The 17,492-nt window shown below is 38.9% G+C and overlaps 2 protein-coding genes across 2 annotated transcripts in view; both read left to right on the forward strand.

Moving 5' to 3' along the window:
• znrf1 (zinc and ring finger 1) overlaps positions 1-6,451 on the forward strand; it is a 53,818-nt gene extending 47,367 nt beyond the window's left edge. Inside the window, exons 3-5 of the mRNA XM_053319567.1 lie at positions 2,983-3,088; positions 5,240-5,331; positions 6,379-6,451. Of these exons, the coding sequence (XP_053175542.1) occupies positions 2,983-3,088; positions 5,240-5,297 (164 nt within the window). The 3' untranslated portion in view covers positions 5,298-5,331; positions 6,379-6,451. The remainder of the gene's footprint in view (positions 1-2,982; positions 3,089-5,239; positions 5,332-6,378) is intronic.
• A 5,787-nt stretch (positions 6,452-12,238) lies between these two features.
• gins3 (GINS complex subunit 3) lies at positions 12,239-16,994 on the forward strand. The gene is made up of 3 exons (XM_053319432.1): positions 12,239-12,495; positions 13,432-13,665; positions 16,487-16,994. The coding sequence occupies exons 1-3, from the start codon at positions 12,325-12,327 to the stop codon at positions 16,715-16,717; spliced, it is 636 nt and encodes a 211-aa protein (XP_053175407.1). The 5' UTR covers positions 12,239-12,324; the 3' UTR covers positions 16,718-16,994.
• Positions 16,995-17,492: the final 498 nt, after the last annotated feature.

Below are 17,492 nucleotides of genomic sequence, written 5' to 3' on the forward strand. Positions count from 1 at the left end.
TGAGGAACTAAGCTGATTTGCAGTCAGAGCATATGTCTCCTGTCTCTTATTCCATCTCACAGTCTACCCCCACCTCCTTATCTGCCCCATATTCTGCCTGTAACACTGCAACATACCTTCTGTCTACTCTATCTGCCAGTCAGTAATCAGTATGATATGTTTTATTACAAGATTCTTACTCACTCAGCATTTCTCTATAACTATAACTGCATTTTCTTTTGCTTGAAGCTCGACAGCATTCACATTTTCTTTGACAGATGGCAAAAATCATCCATTATAATTCTGGCACATCCTCAATACCTTTTTTTTGTTGGTATCAATCCAGTAATCTGTGACATTTAACATTAATGAATGTTATTGTTGGTTCCCTCTGTGGTAGATAGCGCTATTACTAGTGATTGAACCAATAGAGATGCTGGTTAATTTACTCAAGTACTACTGTACTACTACTCCACTACACATACTTAATTTTGCCAATGCAGTTCCTACATATAAATCATTCTTAAAATTAACACTGTTAATTTTAATAATCAGATATGGTTTACTGTGAATTTTTACAATATAACTTTGTGTGTTAGAGATTTAATGAAGTATTACAGTATTATTAGGCTATAATAAGGTGCTTTGAATGGACTAAAGGACTTATATAGTAATTGACTGTTCACCATGGATGTATTAGGCTAAAAGAGCTGGATACTGGGCCAAAATGGCGCACATTCAGTTCTATAAGAGTTGCTCGGCTGGTGCATACACCAAAAAAAGTTAGTATTTTAGGGGCTTACTTCCACATTATGTGTTCCACTGAATATGCGCAGTAGTGTGTCCCCTGCTGGCCCTGCCCACGAGTTCCTAATCAGCCCATAGACTTTACATTGTGATGACGTCACTGATTTTTTAATTGTTTTTCTCGGCTTATGGAAAGTTTTACAAATATAAAAACTCATAATAGAATTGTTTGCTTTCCACGGTGTCCTGTCAACAATTGTAGAGATCTCTTTTACAGTGGTGGTCTATTTTTTTACTGCAATACCTCGAGTGGCCACTGGGAAAAATTGGCTGCATCTCTTCATGCCACAAGAAACATATTTTATCCTGTATAAAAAACAAATCGAGAAAGTTTGGTCTCTTCCAAAAGCAAAACATGTCAGTCATGATAAGTAATGTTCAGTTTGACTGATACATGTAAATACACTTACGACATAATGTTTTTGGTGTTTGACACTGTTGGTGAACAATAGATTAGCCACTGTCATCAGCTCATGTCATTTTTTCGCTTTTCCTTAATCTGTTCTAATTGCTTTTTTATGCATCTGAATGAATTTTTTTGTTTTCATGTTTGCAAACCAGCTTGCCACAAATTGCCCCTTGAGGGAGGAAAAAAGTAATTTGAATTGAATTGAATTCCTACCATGAGTGAACAGACAAAGAGAAGAGTAATAATAAGCAGTCAAAGCAGGAACAAATGCAGTAAATACACCCAGTCATCTTAGCACCAAAGACACCCAAAACAAAACAAGCAGATAATTGGTGACAAACTGCGACCGCCTTGGCTCTTAATTGACTCGCTGTGGATTAGAAGCTGGGTTTCTGCTTTACCAACCAGCCAATCTCAAACTGGAGCAGCAGTCAGGCTTCCAGAGCCTTTGTAGTTGTGCCCCACAGTGGCAGATGTGAAATGAAGCGTTATGAATTTTTTGGGACCTGTTGGCCCACAGAGAGATTGAGTGTAAAGAATCCCACTGACATGTCATACTATATTTTTCTGGTATTTTTTTTCAAATTCAGAACATCAAAACTTTATTTTTCACATGCCCAGTGTATGCACAGTGTGTTATGCATCATATCATATGCATATGCTCATAATAATCTTTTAAAAATGATGGTAATTGGTAATTAAAACATTGGTTTGTTCAAAACAATGTACTTATATAATATCTTGCATTGATTCTGTTGTATTCACATCTAATAGTGCCCTGAAATAATCAATGTCTTGTCAGCGGGTGTTTTGTGTCAACATGTGTCCTGATCCTACATACAGTACCACTGTAGGCTACAACCTGCTTTTAGTTGTTTAAGTCATCTCCGACTGTGCTGAGAGTTGATATGTTTGAACATTTCTTTGAGCTGTTTTTACAGTGACAAATATCTCCACTGGTTACTGTGACAGTTGCTTTATTTCTGTCATGTGCTCAGAATATTTTCATGCTTGAGTTAATGTGACAACCGTCAAAAGTTAGTTTAGAAGCACAGCGTTTTTAATGTGTTGATTTCAATGTTTATTGGTTATTTCTTCATATTTTTTAGGACATAACATCAAAATCTAGTTATATTATTTAAAATGTTCATTAAATTGATTGTGGTATGCTGGGTAATGTTGTGACATCATGTATTTATCCTTAAGGCTCCCTAGGGTGCAGCAACCACTTTGTGAAACACTGTTCTGTGGCCCTGATCCTTATTGCATTCACTTTATCTGTCAAATAAACAAGATAACTATACAGTAGGTTTTACTTAAAATATACAGTTTAAAAGCAGCTTGGAATATTCATACGAAAGCAATTTAACCACTAAGATGATATTTTAATTGTCAGTTGGTGTATTTGCAACTACCATTTGACTGAACGTAAAATCTTTTTAGATTGATTCATATATTAACTATTCAATACTGTATAGGCCATTCAAGACTTTAAGAGCCTGCCTTCATCACAGTAAGTAGATGGAGGGGAAATAAAAAATATATTTCCATCTGATGGATGCAACACTTCTACTTTGGAAACAGACTAATTTCTGATATAAGCAGAAACTAACCACTACTGTATATCTACTATGTGTAATGTTTAAAACCTGCTCACCCTACTGCTCTCTGCTGTGTTTGATATGTTGTCAGAGTGTGGAATTGACACTGTTTTTGGTGCAAACTGTTGACGTGTCTTGTTGTGTGTGTGTGTGTGTGTGTGTATGTGTGTGTGCCTGCCACCTTAGATGATGTGTTGGCGAGGGATGCCGGTGAGTGTGTGATTTGTCTAGAGGAACTGCAGCAAGGGGACACCATAGCCAGACTGCCGTGCCTCTGCATCTACCACAAAAGGTGACACACACACACACACACACACACACACAAATTTGAATCACTGCCCGTTATGTAATTTTGCACTTCTTCTAATTAAATCCGCTGCACTCCAATAAAGACATTCCTTAAAGATGGACAGTACTCGTTGCATTTGATTTAGAGGTTATTCATATTATATCATTGGATAATAAAGGTGCTGCGTGTAGCATTTCTAAACTGTGATATATCACCATCAGATTAATTGTGATAGCGTAGGATAATTACCACGAACAAACACGAGCAAGCTGGAGACGACTGATAGCTGCTAACATTTCTAAGCTGTTGGTTGTCCTGCAGCTGTTGGTTGGTATTTCTCATTGGCTCTATGTTTAGTGTCCCAAACAGATATTACTTACTTTGATTTTCCCATCAGCTGTAACGAAAAAAATAAACAAGCAGAAAATTATTTTTCCTTCAGCTGTACGTTCCTGCAATCTGCTATCAACTGAGACTGTGGGAGGCTCTGGAAGAACGCTGCCTTCTTCTTATTTTGTACCATAAAGCAATCCAGCATGATCCAATATTCAATCTAAATTCAGTTTTAAGAGTTTCATCCAACTTCAACAACTTTTTGGATGTTTTTATCTGTCTTAAAAACCTGTATGGGTTGAAAAAAACACATCCACGTCCAGTACAATCTGAAAATACTTCACTTGAGCTTTTTCATCTTACATTACTATATATTTCACAGGGAAATATGGCACTTTGATTGAACTTCACACTTTTATACAGGAAGTGGATATGCCCTTTATACAATTATTATTTGCGTTGAATAAGAATGAAGGTTAATATACCCACATTCAATGTAAATTAAAATTAAGAGGTTCATCCAAAACATGAATGCTTTATCTGCCTTGAGAACCCACACTGGTTCAAATTTAAATCACATTCATTGTCAAGTAAGGTATTTTGAATTTTAGGGTACTTTTAAGGTACTTTTACTTTTATTAGGTACTATTTCTGATGGGATTAGATACACATACGTGTGGATATGCTGTTATTAGAATTACTGTTTACATTAATATTAGCATTAGTATTTGGGGTTTTAATATTAATGATGCATTTAGAGGTTTTTCCAAAACCTTTTAGATGCCATTATCTGCTTTGGAAACCTATAATTCAGACTAAAAGTACATTTTTTACACCACTTCATTTATCTGGCAAGTTACAGATGAATGTTGACCAATGAAGACCATCCAAATCAACATCGCTCCTTTTCAACAGGTCAAGACAAGTCAATATATTTATATAGCACATTTAAAAAACAACAGACATCGACCAAAGTGCTTTGCAAAGAGATTCAAATTGGATTGATGGTTACAATCAAGCAAAACCACAGGATCAATAATAACAATACCATCGAAAATTATTATATATTACTTTATAAAACTATTTAAATGCATTAAAAAAATCCAATAGGCCTTTTACACAGCAGGAAAGGCAAAGGTGTTGCTAATAACATTAACAATGACTCCATTCTATTCAAGTGTCCCCATCAGTCATGACAGTGTGACAGTGAGTCAGCATGAACAATAGCAGGACCCTAAAACTGAAGCAGCTAAATGGAATTCAGCCATGATTCATTTGTGAGCATGTGAGCATGTCTTCTGCGGAAAAAGTCCTATAGTATAGTATTTCATAGATAACAATATAACACACTGTTAAAGCTGCTTTCTACTTGTATACCATAGTCAACAATAAGAGTGTGGAAAAACAGGTTTAAAATAATGTACAGTACATGCTGAATGAACTATAACACTGCTTTTTCCCTCAGGTCTTCATTTATATCTATGTTGTACATGTTCTGCTAAAGTTGGAGTGCATGGAGTCCATCCAACACGCCTACATGTTACTTTAGCAACAAGCATCTGTTGTACCAAATGCATTTAAAACTAGAATTCAGTTATTTTCTACGTAGCTGTCTTGCTTCATGAAATTTCTTGTCATATTATTTCTCCTCCTTCTGTAATTATTTTGACTGACCTTATCCTTAATGAACTATGACTGTTCACATTATGTATTCTAAGGAGGTGTCCACTATATTGCAGCTGTATATAACTGAATGTGTGTGTGTGTGTGTGTGTGTGTGTGTTTGTGTGTGTGTGTGTGTGTGTGTGTGTGTGTCTGCAGCTGTATAGACTCATGGTTTGAGATCAATCGGTCTTGCCCTGAACACCCCTCTGACTGATTGACCACTAGGCCCATTAAGAACACTGCTCAAGGTAAGAAACAAAGCACATACACACTTTGAAGTAGCAAGGTAAGACTGTATAGGTAACCAGTATACAAAAGCAGATACTGACTTTGCATTAAAATTCATACCCAGTCCAATCAATGTCTTCTATCATTAATATGATGGATCAGATGCATTTGATTGAATTCCAATTCGTTGTAGAAAGGGTAAATACTTGTATTGCATGTTAAAGGTGCTCTAATCAATATTTTTGTCTTAACATCTGATCAAATGAAAAATGAAAAAAAGGAGTCACATGTAGAAACTAACACGCACAGATCTTTCATCTGACTGTAGAGCATTTTAGTGTCTTTCAGCTGTTTGTTTTGGTCTTAACTTTACTGTTTTTGTTCAGTCTCACCAATTTGTATTAAATCTCTTTCAAGCCGAAACAGATAAGAAAAAGAGCCTTTATGAACCCACCTGCCCTTCACCTAAGTTAGTGAATAACTGGTGAATATAGTGGAGCATTTAGCAGCTAAAAAGACGGATATTTTTCTCAGGAGGTGGAGACCAAAAACCGAGCTAGAAAAACAGTAAATACCGGTTCTTCATTAGGCCGACAGAAACACTACTTTAAATGAATGCTCATGTCTACTGAAACAATAAAAATACTTCATGTTGATGCAAAACTTTTTGATTTTTTATCGAGACGACCCTCATTTTTTCCCCCCTAGTGCATCAACCAACTGGCTCCATGCAAATGATAGGGCTGCCAATGTCGGCCTTAGCATTAGCACTTAGCATTACTGGTGTCCTGGGTTTCAATCTACAGGCTTTTTATAGGTTGTTCCAAAGATTGTGGATGGTGTAATCTGCTTTAAAAAAACATATTTGTCCAAATAGACACATCCAGACACTCGCACATTATTGTCACTTAAGCCACCGAGACTGTTTTTCATCCTTTGAATATGTTGCTTAATAAGCCATAAAACTACAACGCTTTGATGTCATTACAGTCACACATGCTGCATCGTCTTTCTCTCTTTTTCTCACAATCTCTCGTTCTGTTCCCCACCCCTCCCTCTGTCTCTAGGACATCTTGTGGTCCTGTCATGGATATCTGGACACAGGCGCAACCAAATCTGAAGAAACAATCAAAGCGATCAACACATACTTATCCTGACAGAATCCATCATCCTAACCCAGATAATTCTCCTCGTGAACTGAACCAAAAAAAAAAGACGTGACTGTCAAATCGACGCCATCGTACATTAAAGGGCCCCTCCCGAGCCCTCCATTTTATGTCTGCTGAAGAGGCTGCTTACAACCCCCTCACTCCCTCCCCTCCCCTCCCTCCCACTCCTCCCGCTCTAACAGAGTCCCTCAAAGGGCTTCACCGTTCTCGACTCTTCCCTAACTCAACCGAGGCAAGTTGCCTCCCTGACATGCTCAGGTCCTCACAAGCCTCCAGGCATCGGCCTTCCTTCTTGTATCCGGATCGAGGCCCCGTCAGTCACATTTGTGTCCAGCCATCCCATGGCCTTAACTGGAGAGAGGTGAGGAAGCAGAGCAGCAGTGAGGCAGGAGGGAGGAGGAAGGAAACCACACAAGGAAGATGGAAGATAGAAGAAGAGGATGAGAATGTGGAGGGAACTGATGAACGGAGGATTGTTGAGTTGCAGAGCGGACTAACTTGTACATTATTCGGTGGGCCTCTCATCTCACAACTCCAAGTTGGTGACGTCTCATAAGAGCCCGGACCCCCCCCCCCCTCCCCCCCGGTGTGCTTTCTTTCTAATAGTCCCCGCCTCGGTTCTGTGCTCTTACTCGCCAATGTAACTAATAATAATCCAATTTAAATAATGCCCAAACTGCTTCTTAGATCTGGTTCCTGAGACATCCTCCACACCAGAGTGCACACCTGGGCAGGCAGTGAGGGATAGAGGGTTAAAAAAAAGAAAAGAAAAAAAAAAGTAAAAACACAAAACTTGGATGTCAGCTTGTCTTGTATGTACTGGATGGAGGAGGGGGGGCGGGGTTTGTAAAGATGGACTGGAGCTGGAGAGGAGCCATCTGAGCATGCTCAGTTCTGATCGGGAGAAGTTTGGGGTGGGGGGTGGGGGGGGGGGGGGGTAAGACGGGCCAGCAATGTAGTTTACACTCCGACTGTGTAACATGTGTGTCAGGCTTCACCTGGTATGTGTATGTACATTGTGTGTGTGTGTGTGTTGGGGTGTGTGTGTGTGTGTGTGTGTGTGTGTGTGAGAGCTTAGGACGATGACAACATAGCTTTTGCTGAAGCCTCATGTATGTATGTGTGTGTGTGTGTGTGTGTGTGTGTGTGTGTGTGGGTCTGTATATTGAAATGTTTACAGTCTAGATGTCCATGTTCCCTGTGTGCAACTGGCAGTCCTCCCTTTACTTTGCTGATGTTTACAGCTACAGAGAAGCGACATGACATATTGTAAATTACACATGTAACCTCTCTCGGTTCATCTCCTCTTTTCTTTTTAGACCTGCCAGATTTTTCATGTGATCATGGATTAGTCATGTTCTCGTGAGAGCCTCAAGAGCGTGTATGTGTGTGTGTGTGTGTGTGTGTGTCCATGTGTACGATTGTTTGTGGGCGTGGGTGTGTATGTATGTGTGTGTGTGTGTGTGTGTGTGTGTGTGTGTGTGTGTGTGATACAAAAAGGCGCCTCTTGGTCTATGCTACTGTCGGTTCCCCACATTGTGTTTCTGCTAGAGTATAGGTCTGGCTGACTGCGTGTGTGGCCGACTGGAGACGTGAGCGACTTGGACCCCGAAAAAAAAAGGACTCTGTAGTCCCACTGTGGATCCACTGGACGGGGCTTATTTATTCATTCGTTCATATTTAACAATATTTGTTTAATATTCCAATCACGTGAGGTGTTACTCACTCTTCAGAATGCCAAGAGCTGATGTATGACAACTACTACAAATCAACATACAAACAACTGCATTTACAAAGCTACTGTAAAACAAATGGTGGAATAAATTGTGCTAGATGACAGACTCTATGATCAACTTTCATTCAGTGGCTCAGACACAACTTATAAACCAGACCAGCACTGGGTTTCCCATAAAACATTTTAATCCTATAGACACACAGTATGTAATATACCTGCATAGTAATGAGACACGAAGCAACAGTTGGTGTTTTTGTTTTTTCTTGCAGCAGAATCATCCTGTAACATGGCTTCAAAAGGAAAAATCCACCCTTGAATCATCGTCCACTCTTACATAAGTCAGAAATGTTCAACACACCCCAGGAGTTATTTTAGGACTGAATGTCAAGTATCCACTTTCTTCCAACCGGGCTTGTGTGACATCCTAGTTCATTCGGTTATTTTCCTACATTTCAACATGTATGTCTTCAGGAAAAAGCAAACAAAAAATCCACACCAATGGATTGTGTGTTGAAAGGTACAACTGGGAATGTTAATGTACAAATCCATTTCCTTTTAATGATCACACATTTAACAATAAGCAGCTTAAATAGTCGCAGTTTGATTGAAATCCTGAATTGAATTTCCTGTTAGTAACAGCAACAGACGGTGATTATATCTTGTATAATTATTGCAATGATTGCTTTTTATTTATCATTCAAGTGTGGATTTTTCCTTAAGCGTTTCCTTCTGTGAGTCTCACTCTTACACTCTTACTCCTGTACTACTGTTGTAAGTAAGTGTGTAAGAGACGGACTTACAGCTAAGATGCTTTTAGGGGAAACTCAGCTTCCGGGAGAATTGTCAAGACCAAATCTTGTTGGCAGGAATACATTGATCTGAACTTCCTAACAGCTTCAGAGCACTACAACTATCTTTCTTTTTTTACCAATAACAGATGCTACACCATTAATCAGCTTTTGTTTGGGGTAATCCAACCAGTACTTTTGGAAGTATTTGTGTTTGTGTCTGTTGGAAAAAACTGGGGAACAGGCAGTACACTGTATTTTAATCTTTTTAATTGATTCTAATTCTTGAGGTAAAACTTTGCACTAACCTTAAAAAAGAAGCCTATTTACTGGGTGTTGAAGTTGTCACCCCTTGCTTTTATGCTTTTGCTTTATTGCTCCATAGTCACCTTTATTGTCATTAATACCAGCAAGGATGGGATTTAACACAATTTAATGCAGTCAAGTCCCAAAGGGGCCCTCTGTAGTGCTCTGATGCTAACAGGAAAACTGCCTCTGATCTGATAAGATGGGAGTTAACCATTTACACTATAGGGCTGATCTGTACTTAAACTGTGCTTGCATACTGCCAATTATCATCCATCCAAGACGGAGACCATACTGGGGATATTTATCATGGCAGCGCTTTCATGGAACTTTACTTGAAGTGCATTACGAGGCATTATAAAGACTGTGAACATGTATGCACCATTACATACTGTCTTAAAGGTGCGCCGATGAATATTTCTATATAAACAATGGGTCAACTTGCTATGTATGACATGAGAAGGGCTGCTAATAGTTACGAACAAACAAGGAAGTATTGCTTAACTTTGCTAATCCCATCAGCTTTGAATGGAGCGTTTTAGCCACTTTTAGCTCATTGTTTTGTTTTGTTTCTTTCCACCTGCAATAAGTAGAAGGTTTTAATAAACCCACTGTACACTACTTGCCCATCACCAAACAACAGACACATAATGATAGTGACTAGCTGTTGAATATAGCGGAGCATTTCACAGCTAAAAAGCCAAATATTAAAGGTGGAGTGTGTAGAGTTTAGTGGAATGGGCTTGGCAGAAATTAGATCTCATATCCATAAGTATGTTTAACTAGTGTATAATCACGTGAAAATAAGAATCATTGTGTTTTTGTTAGCTTAGAATGAGCCCTTTATATAGGGAGTGGGTCCTCTTCCACAGAGTCCACCATGTTGCACCATCATGTTTCTACAGTAGCCCAGAACGGACAAACCAAACATACCTCTAGAGAAGGCCAGTTTTGCAGCTACTGTAGGTTCTCCTACATGCTTGGAAGGGGAGAGTGAGGCTAGTTGTATTCAGTTAGTTGTAATCTGTAACCGCTAGTTGCCGCTAAGTCCTACACACTGCACCTTTAAAGCTACACTAACAGACATTTTTATATCAGCAATGGATAAAATCACAAGGGTTAGGGTTAGACCCATTGTGATGAACCCATAAATAATTATCATCCAACTCTACAGTATATGAGATACACTACATCAACACTGTCTGTGCAGGGACTGGTCACACCTTCATCCAGTTAATGAGTGATTCAATCTGCAATGTTTAGATTTGAAACCTTTTCCTGACATAATCATGTTGCTGTCTAATGTTTTAAAGCATCCCACATTGGCTCGGTTGGTAAAGCTGGTAACTTTGGAGGATTCAATTTCAAATTGTGCGATACAGTTACCGCTCGCTGCCATTTATAGCCACCATGGTGTGACAATGTCTAATCCAGCTGTAGTCGTATTTTGGATCTGGTATGAAATTCGGCAGAGAGACTTAAATCCCACTTTATTTTTTTCCTTATATCACACCTAACATTAAAGCACATGTAATCATATTGCAGTTATGATGCCTCGTGAGCACCACTTCAACTAAAGTGTTTACAAGCTTGTTAGTGCTGAGATCATCCCAGTTCCTTAGTGATGCCATGACACAGTGGAGGGTTTGAAACAGAGGGCAGTATTCACTTCTGCAGGAATGGGGATTAACATCAGCGTGCATAGCAGTAGGCCATAAGAAGCCAAATAATAATGATAACTGCTAACCTCATTGTCTATTTGTGTGACACACAATGTTCCTTGTGTATCATGGCCTGCAGCTAATGGAGGGGGATGATCTCTTTGGGAAATGACATCCGCCTCAGTCTGGTTTGCAGGGTGAAAATATCCACCGAGTGTCTGAGACTGCTGCCACAGTCGACAGTAGACCCACTGTACCGCCTGCCTGCCCACTCAGCTCAGACACACAGCTAAAAGAATAGAGTACCTTCATTTTTGCTTTATCTCATTTGATTCTTTTTAGTTCATGACTTGTTTTACTTTCTGAGGATATGAATGGCAGCCTGCTTTTTGGGGGCGCCGACTAACATGTCTGATGACTTTGATGTGCAATCTGTGGGATGAGTATTAATAATGACATATATAATAATCTATAATATTAAAAAAATGTCAAAATAAGAAAGATGACTGCACTGTTCTTCCTCTTGTATTAGATTTGTAAACGGATGGTGTCCTGACAGATGAGAAAAAATGTGAGATTACAGTATAGACCAGCTGTCAATTTTCAATTAACAACTGATAAATGTGATGACAGCTGTGTGTGTGTCAGGATAGACAAAAAGAGGAACAGAGAAAGAGAGAAGCATGTTGCATCCTAATTTGCTTTCCTGACTTCCATTTTAAATTAGTACACATTCAAGGTTGACTTTCCAGTGCTTGGTCATGATTATCATTTAACTGTATTCTTCTTCTTCTTCTTCTTCTTCTTCTTCTTCTCCTACTTATTATTATTATTATATTCTTAGACAGAACACGAGGGGACTTTGTAATGGTTATATTCTGACCTCTGATGGCTGAATTCATAATTGCAAGTGACTAATGGAAAAGAGATACATTGAAATGTATAATGCATTTCACTAATAAGAATAACTTTTGATTATAGTTTTACATTTACCATATGAAACATATTTTATTTCACATTTATATAAATCTCATTGACAGTTATAAAATATAACTAACCTGTAAAATGTCAAAATAGCATTAAGAAAAAAAACGAACAAAAAAATAATCACTTAAAACAAAGTTTCAAACTTATCGTTAAAAATGAAGGAGGTATTGTTCGACTTGGTTCGATTCAGATTGAATCGATTGCTCTGGTCTAGACTTCACAGCAGCGCTCTGATTGGTTGTCACGTCCTGGCGCCAAAACACCATGAAGGCAGAGTTGTAAACACTCCAGAGGAGGAAGTCTCTGCGTCACATAGCAGTATTTATCTCTAATTTACAGACGATTTAAGTCACATTTAGGTTCAAAAATGGATACACAGTCGTATCATCCCGTACAACCTGGCGTGGGGATGGAGGAAAATTACCTGTCTCTCGATGATATTTTGCTGTCTCATGAGAGACTTCCTATCCGGACAGAGTGCGCTTTCCCCCGGCTTGGATTCCTGGAGAAGTCCAGTGACACACAGGATATACCGGAGGTATGAAGAAAAACACATGAAAAGCGGTGACGTTTGAAGATTTTGTAAATGAATTCATCTTAACATAATCCTTCCTGGCAGAGCGTCACTCAAAAGTAGTCCTTATGTAGTTGTTTTGGTCATAAAGGGAGAGTTACACCAAACCCCGTTCAATATTTAGCAGTTTATGCTTTACAACCTTTACAGGAAAAGACACGAACTACAAAATCAGCATAAACGCAACCCACTTTTTAATTCTGCATCCTACAAAGCAGCAGCTATGTTATTATAATTTAACTGTTTACTTTTACACTTTTTGTATAATTGTAATGAGTCAGAATCCAACTGTGCAAGTTGCCTATTTTTGAAATGTAGTTTGGCTGAGCCCAGACTTCTAACCACACAGTACAATGTTTTAGTCACATCCATGGGGATGTTTGAGTGACATACTTTTGACTTTATGTTCTATATAATGAAACGCAACACTTTATGAGTAAACCTACACTTCCAATTCACCAGAGATACAAGTGACTCATGTTAGACACACGCAAACACATCATGACAGCCCTTCTTCACCTCTAAGGGAACCTGAGAATGAAAAGAAAAGATCTAAATGATAAGGTGTAAATGATAAAAATGAATGGTAGTTGAATTCCATTTAACTGCTTTAGTTTCAAGGCATTGTTCATACTGGTTTACTGCCATGGCTTACTGGGGTACTTTAATAGAACAGAGCCATTATTAAGGTTATTAGTAACATCTATTCCTCCTTTAAGTCTGGCAGTTCTGTTATTGAACTCGGTTAAGAGCTTTTCTCATAAATGTATCACTGTACCCCAAAGTTGAGACACAAGGGATTCAACACTCTCCCTCCACCAGCACACACAATATACAGACAGTATACAGCAGGAGCCTTGACAATTCCTCCAGCTCTTAAGTTTGTCTCCTACCTCTCAGGGCACAAAGATGGAGCTTCCTCTGTGGCTGTCCAAGGGTCTGTATGAGAGGAAGAGGAGGGTGTTGTCGGTCGAACTTCCTAAGGTATACAAAGAAGGCTGGAGGACCGTGTTCAACGCTGACTCCAACGTGGTAGACCTGCATAAGATGGGCCCCTACTACTATGGCCTGGGATCCCAGATGCTGCACTTTGAAAGTCCAGAGAACCCAGAGATTGCACAGACGTTGCTGCAGGTGAGTTCATTCAACATAGGGAGCTACCAACAAATCTATACTGAACAACCATTAACAAATAATGACAACTTAAAAAGTTTGGGACTTCTTTGTCGTTTATGATGATGTATTACCTTCATCAATGGCACAATGTGCCAGTGACCTCTGGGAGGTCAGCCAACTTGCAGGAGATGAAAAAGCAGTTTCTTCTGATTGTTAAAGATATATAACTGGCTTAGACTCTTCATTAAAGGCATTGCATTTTTAAAATGACCATATTAGTGCAATTTGACGTTGTAACCATTAACAGAAATTGCTGTCTTTAGTTTTGTGTGAGGTCTGCGCTTTGAACAGATCTCAGTATTACTAAACACTAGGGGTGTGCATCTCTCCAATATATGACGATTTGATATGTATCTCGATACATGGACATACGATAAGACACAGGAACGATACATTTTAAAATGGAGCGGTTCAGTTCGATTCAGTAGGATTTCAATACAATACAATTTGATACAGTACAGTTCAGTTTGATGGGGTATAATAGTTCCTTGTTTAAAATAGACAATCATTTTACATTATGAATTAACATTAGTTAATACTATAAATGTGGCATTTCTTGCCTTCAAGACGTGAATTCAAAAACATCTCATGTTGATTAGTGTAACATATTGCACTGTATGAACTCTACAAAGCCTTTATGACAATGAAAAACAAACAATATTTAAGTTCACTATTGGCACAAATTAGAGCCAAAGAAACAACTACACAAGTTTTTATCTTGTCCCGAAAGCCTTCGTTCTCCACGACACAGTATGGTCTTCAGTCTTTAACAATGAACCGGGCTATAGAAGGCATTATTGCCTTTGCTCTAGCCCAGTTGTGGCTGAGTTTTGGCTGGAAGAAGTCTTGTATGTCTGTCTTTGTGCTAGCGGAGCAAGCCTCCTTCATCGCCTGTTTCCCCATACCGTCTCATCAAGTGAGTGTTGAGATTTGTTTTACTACCAGTGTACTTTAGTGCGATTTTACACTTTGTATATACATGTATATAATTGAAGCTCGATGGTGCGTTGTGAATAGGAATAGTGTCGGTGCCAGTCATGAACTTTTATCTTTCCCTTGCAAATACAGCTCTACCTGACGTGACTGTGACGAGTATTGCGAGACTTTATGGGAGAAAGAGAGAGACGCAGACAGGGAGCAAACAGCTATCGGCCAGTTCATGCTACGTTTAGACCGGTTCAGGGGTCCGTGTACCGATGCACTCACATTGTTTAAATCAAAACCGATTTTCCGATCAAATCGTTTATTTGTTACACCCCTGCTAAACACCATTCAGTGTCGATCAGACTCATTGATACATTTACATTAGAGCTGCAACTATTAACTAGAAAATTATGTATGTAGCAACTATTTTGATAATTCTTTTTTTTTTTTTTAATAATTAATAGTTCCAGCTGCTCAAATGTGACACTTTGCTGTTTTGTTTTGGGTTTTTGTCATATATGACATTAAATTGAACATCTCTTTTAGATACATCAATAAGGAATGTTTTTCTGCCCACTGTATTATCAGAAAAAAGTACCTTAATCATTGTATTTATATGCTTTCTTTAAAAGTGCCAAATCCAAAAGAAAACAAATAGAAGGCCACATTCAAAAGAAGCAGTGTAACTCTATTCAAATGCCTTCTTTAATGCTGCCTGTTAACTCAGGGACATATGTGCTGTCGATGAGCGGTGCACAGCTTGTCGTCCTTCATTGAACTTATCTGCAATATGTAGACATTTGTAGTTACAGTCTGTGCAGCATACAGCACCTCTGTCTTTTGACCCTTTGAAAAACTCTCCAGGAGACCCTTTAACAACCCTTCCCTCTTCCAGGAGGGACAGATGCAGTCGGTTCTTTGAAGTCCTGACACACTTCTGAACATTTAATACACATCATTGTACACTGTCAGATGGTATTGTACAAAATGCCTTCACATATCCCTCTGATACAAATCCAGCTAGTGTTGTTTAAAGCTTTACAACTAGGGGGTGCAATCAGATCAGAAAACATGGCAGACTACTGGCTGTCTGCTGCAGCTGTTACCAGGCAGACTGACTCTAATCTCATTGGCTGACAGACAGAAACACAAACACTATTCTTCACCATAAAGGAGTGGTGAATAACTATGCAGGTTGATGGTTCCTCCTTCTCATCATTTAAGTGGTATCTTGGTTGTTTTTAACCACACAGGCTTCTGAAGAAAATCTGATTGGTCTCATCCACATTTCCACAGCTGCTGTGTTTAAGTCTGATTTTTTATTTATTTAAAATAGTCCACCAGGAATGAGAGTGGTGAAATCTTGTTATGAAGACCTGTTTGCTGCACACCGCCTGTGGTTATCATTTGCTCCCAAATGATGCATATTTGCATCACTCTGGAGAGTCTTTAAAATGTACCCTGAGCACTGCACTGATGAAAACTTTCAGATGGAAATGAAGGATTGTACCTGATTGCAGATTTCTAGATGATGACATGAATGACTGTACACACCAGCTGAATTTGGATACACTCTGTTTGAAGTGGTCTCCAATATTTCTGAAGACTTTTTTCCCTTTAAGATTTGAAGTTGTGCCTAAGGACAAAATGATAAAAATTATACATATCTGAGGTTTAACATTAGGTCTTTTTTATCAAAGGTGGCTGAACTAGGTCAGTCTAATTTAAAAACCAGTAGGCTTTAATGTTAAAAAAAACTTCACTACAAGACTCTATCTGATTTCTCTCCCTTTTCCTTTTAATCCAAAGACTGACAAACTCTGTATATCAACCCAAACTCTAATCCTTCATCTAGACGTTCATTGGTCGATTCAGGCGGACCATGGACTCTTCCCAGAATGCCTACAATGAGGATACGTCTGCCCTGGTGGAGCGGTTGGACTGTCTGGAGAAGGCGTTGTTCAGGTCAGGGCAGAGTGGCCTCAACGGCTTCCAGAGCTGGGAGAAAGGTCAGGCTTCACAGCTCACCGCTTCCAGTCTGGTACTCAACTATCGCAAGAGGAAGATAACTGACATACAGACCTGACCTCAGCCAACAGGTGGAAGATTGTACCAGTTAGCACAGCAGCAGCAGACTCCTGCTTACCTGCTTTTTCATTTTCAACGGACACATCTGTCCTCCACATCTGAGACATGTTCTCTGTTGTGGGGAATCCATCAATCCTGCAGAGTATACATTTGTTTCCTATTTATTCTGTCACATTGTTTGAACTTCATGTAAACTGTACAGTATGATGGTGTGCCCATTTTGTCATCACTAAGTAGATGTCTTTGGACATTCAGCTCATTGATAATTATTTGGTTATTGTAACTTTGTTTTTTTTGTTTTTTTTAATCATATATCAAGTAAAGGTTTGTTGGTGACAGCTCTACAAATACAAAGAGTCTCTTGTTTTTTCTACTTTATATCATTACAGGGTTGTATACATCGGCATACACATTGAGTTCAGTTCTACATACTAACTATAGTTCATTGTATTGCTCAACACACTAAAGAGCTGAATCTGTAGGGCCTTCTGCCAGATAACAAATGCTGGAAAAATGTGTCTTTGGTAGAATTATCATTATGGGTCATCCAGCACACTGATTGGCACCACATTTTCCAAGCAAAACAAGTAGTAGCAGGTTGCTGATTAGCTGTTTCTTTCTCTGCTGCTCTAAACTAACTAAAAAAAGCAATGTCTTACAAACTGTGACAAATTTTTCCACAGCTTCTCTGCCTTGAGTTTGAACATTCCTAACAAATAACAAGTTGAGATATGAAAGCATTGTTTGAGTGGATGCAAATGCAGACTTCACCT

This window comes from Scomber japonicus, chromosome 5 (genome assembly GCF_027409825.1).
Source record: "Scomber japonicus isolate fScoJap1 chromosome 5, fScoJap1.pri, whole genome shotgun sequence".
NCBI classification, from domain to species: Eukaryota; Metazoa; Chordata; class Actinopteri; order Scombriformes; family Scombridae; genus Scomber; species Scomber japonicus.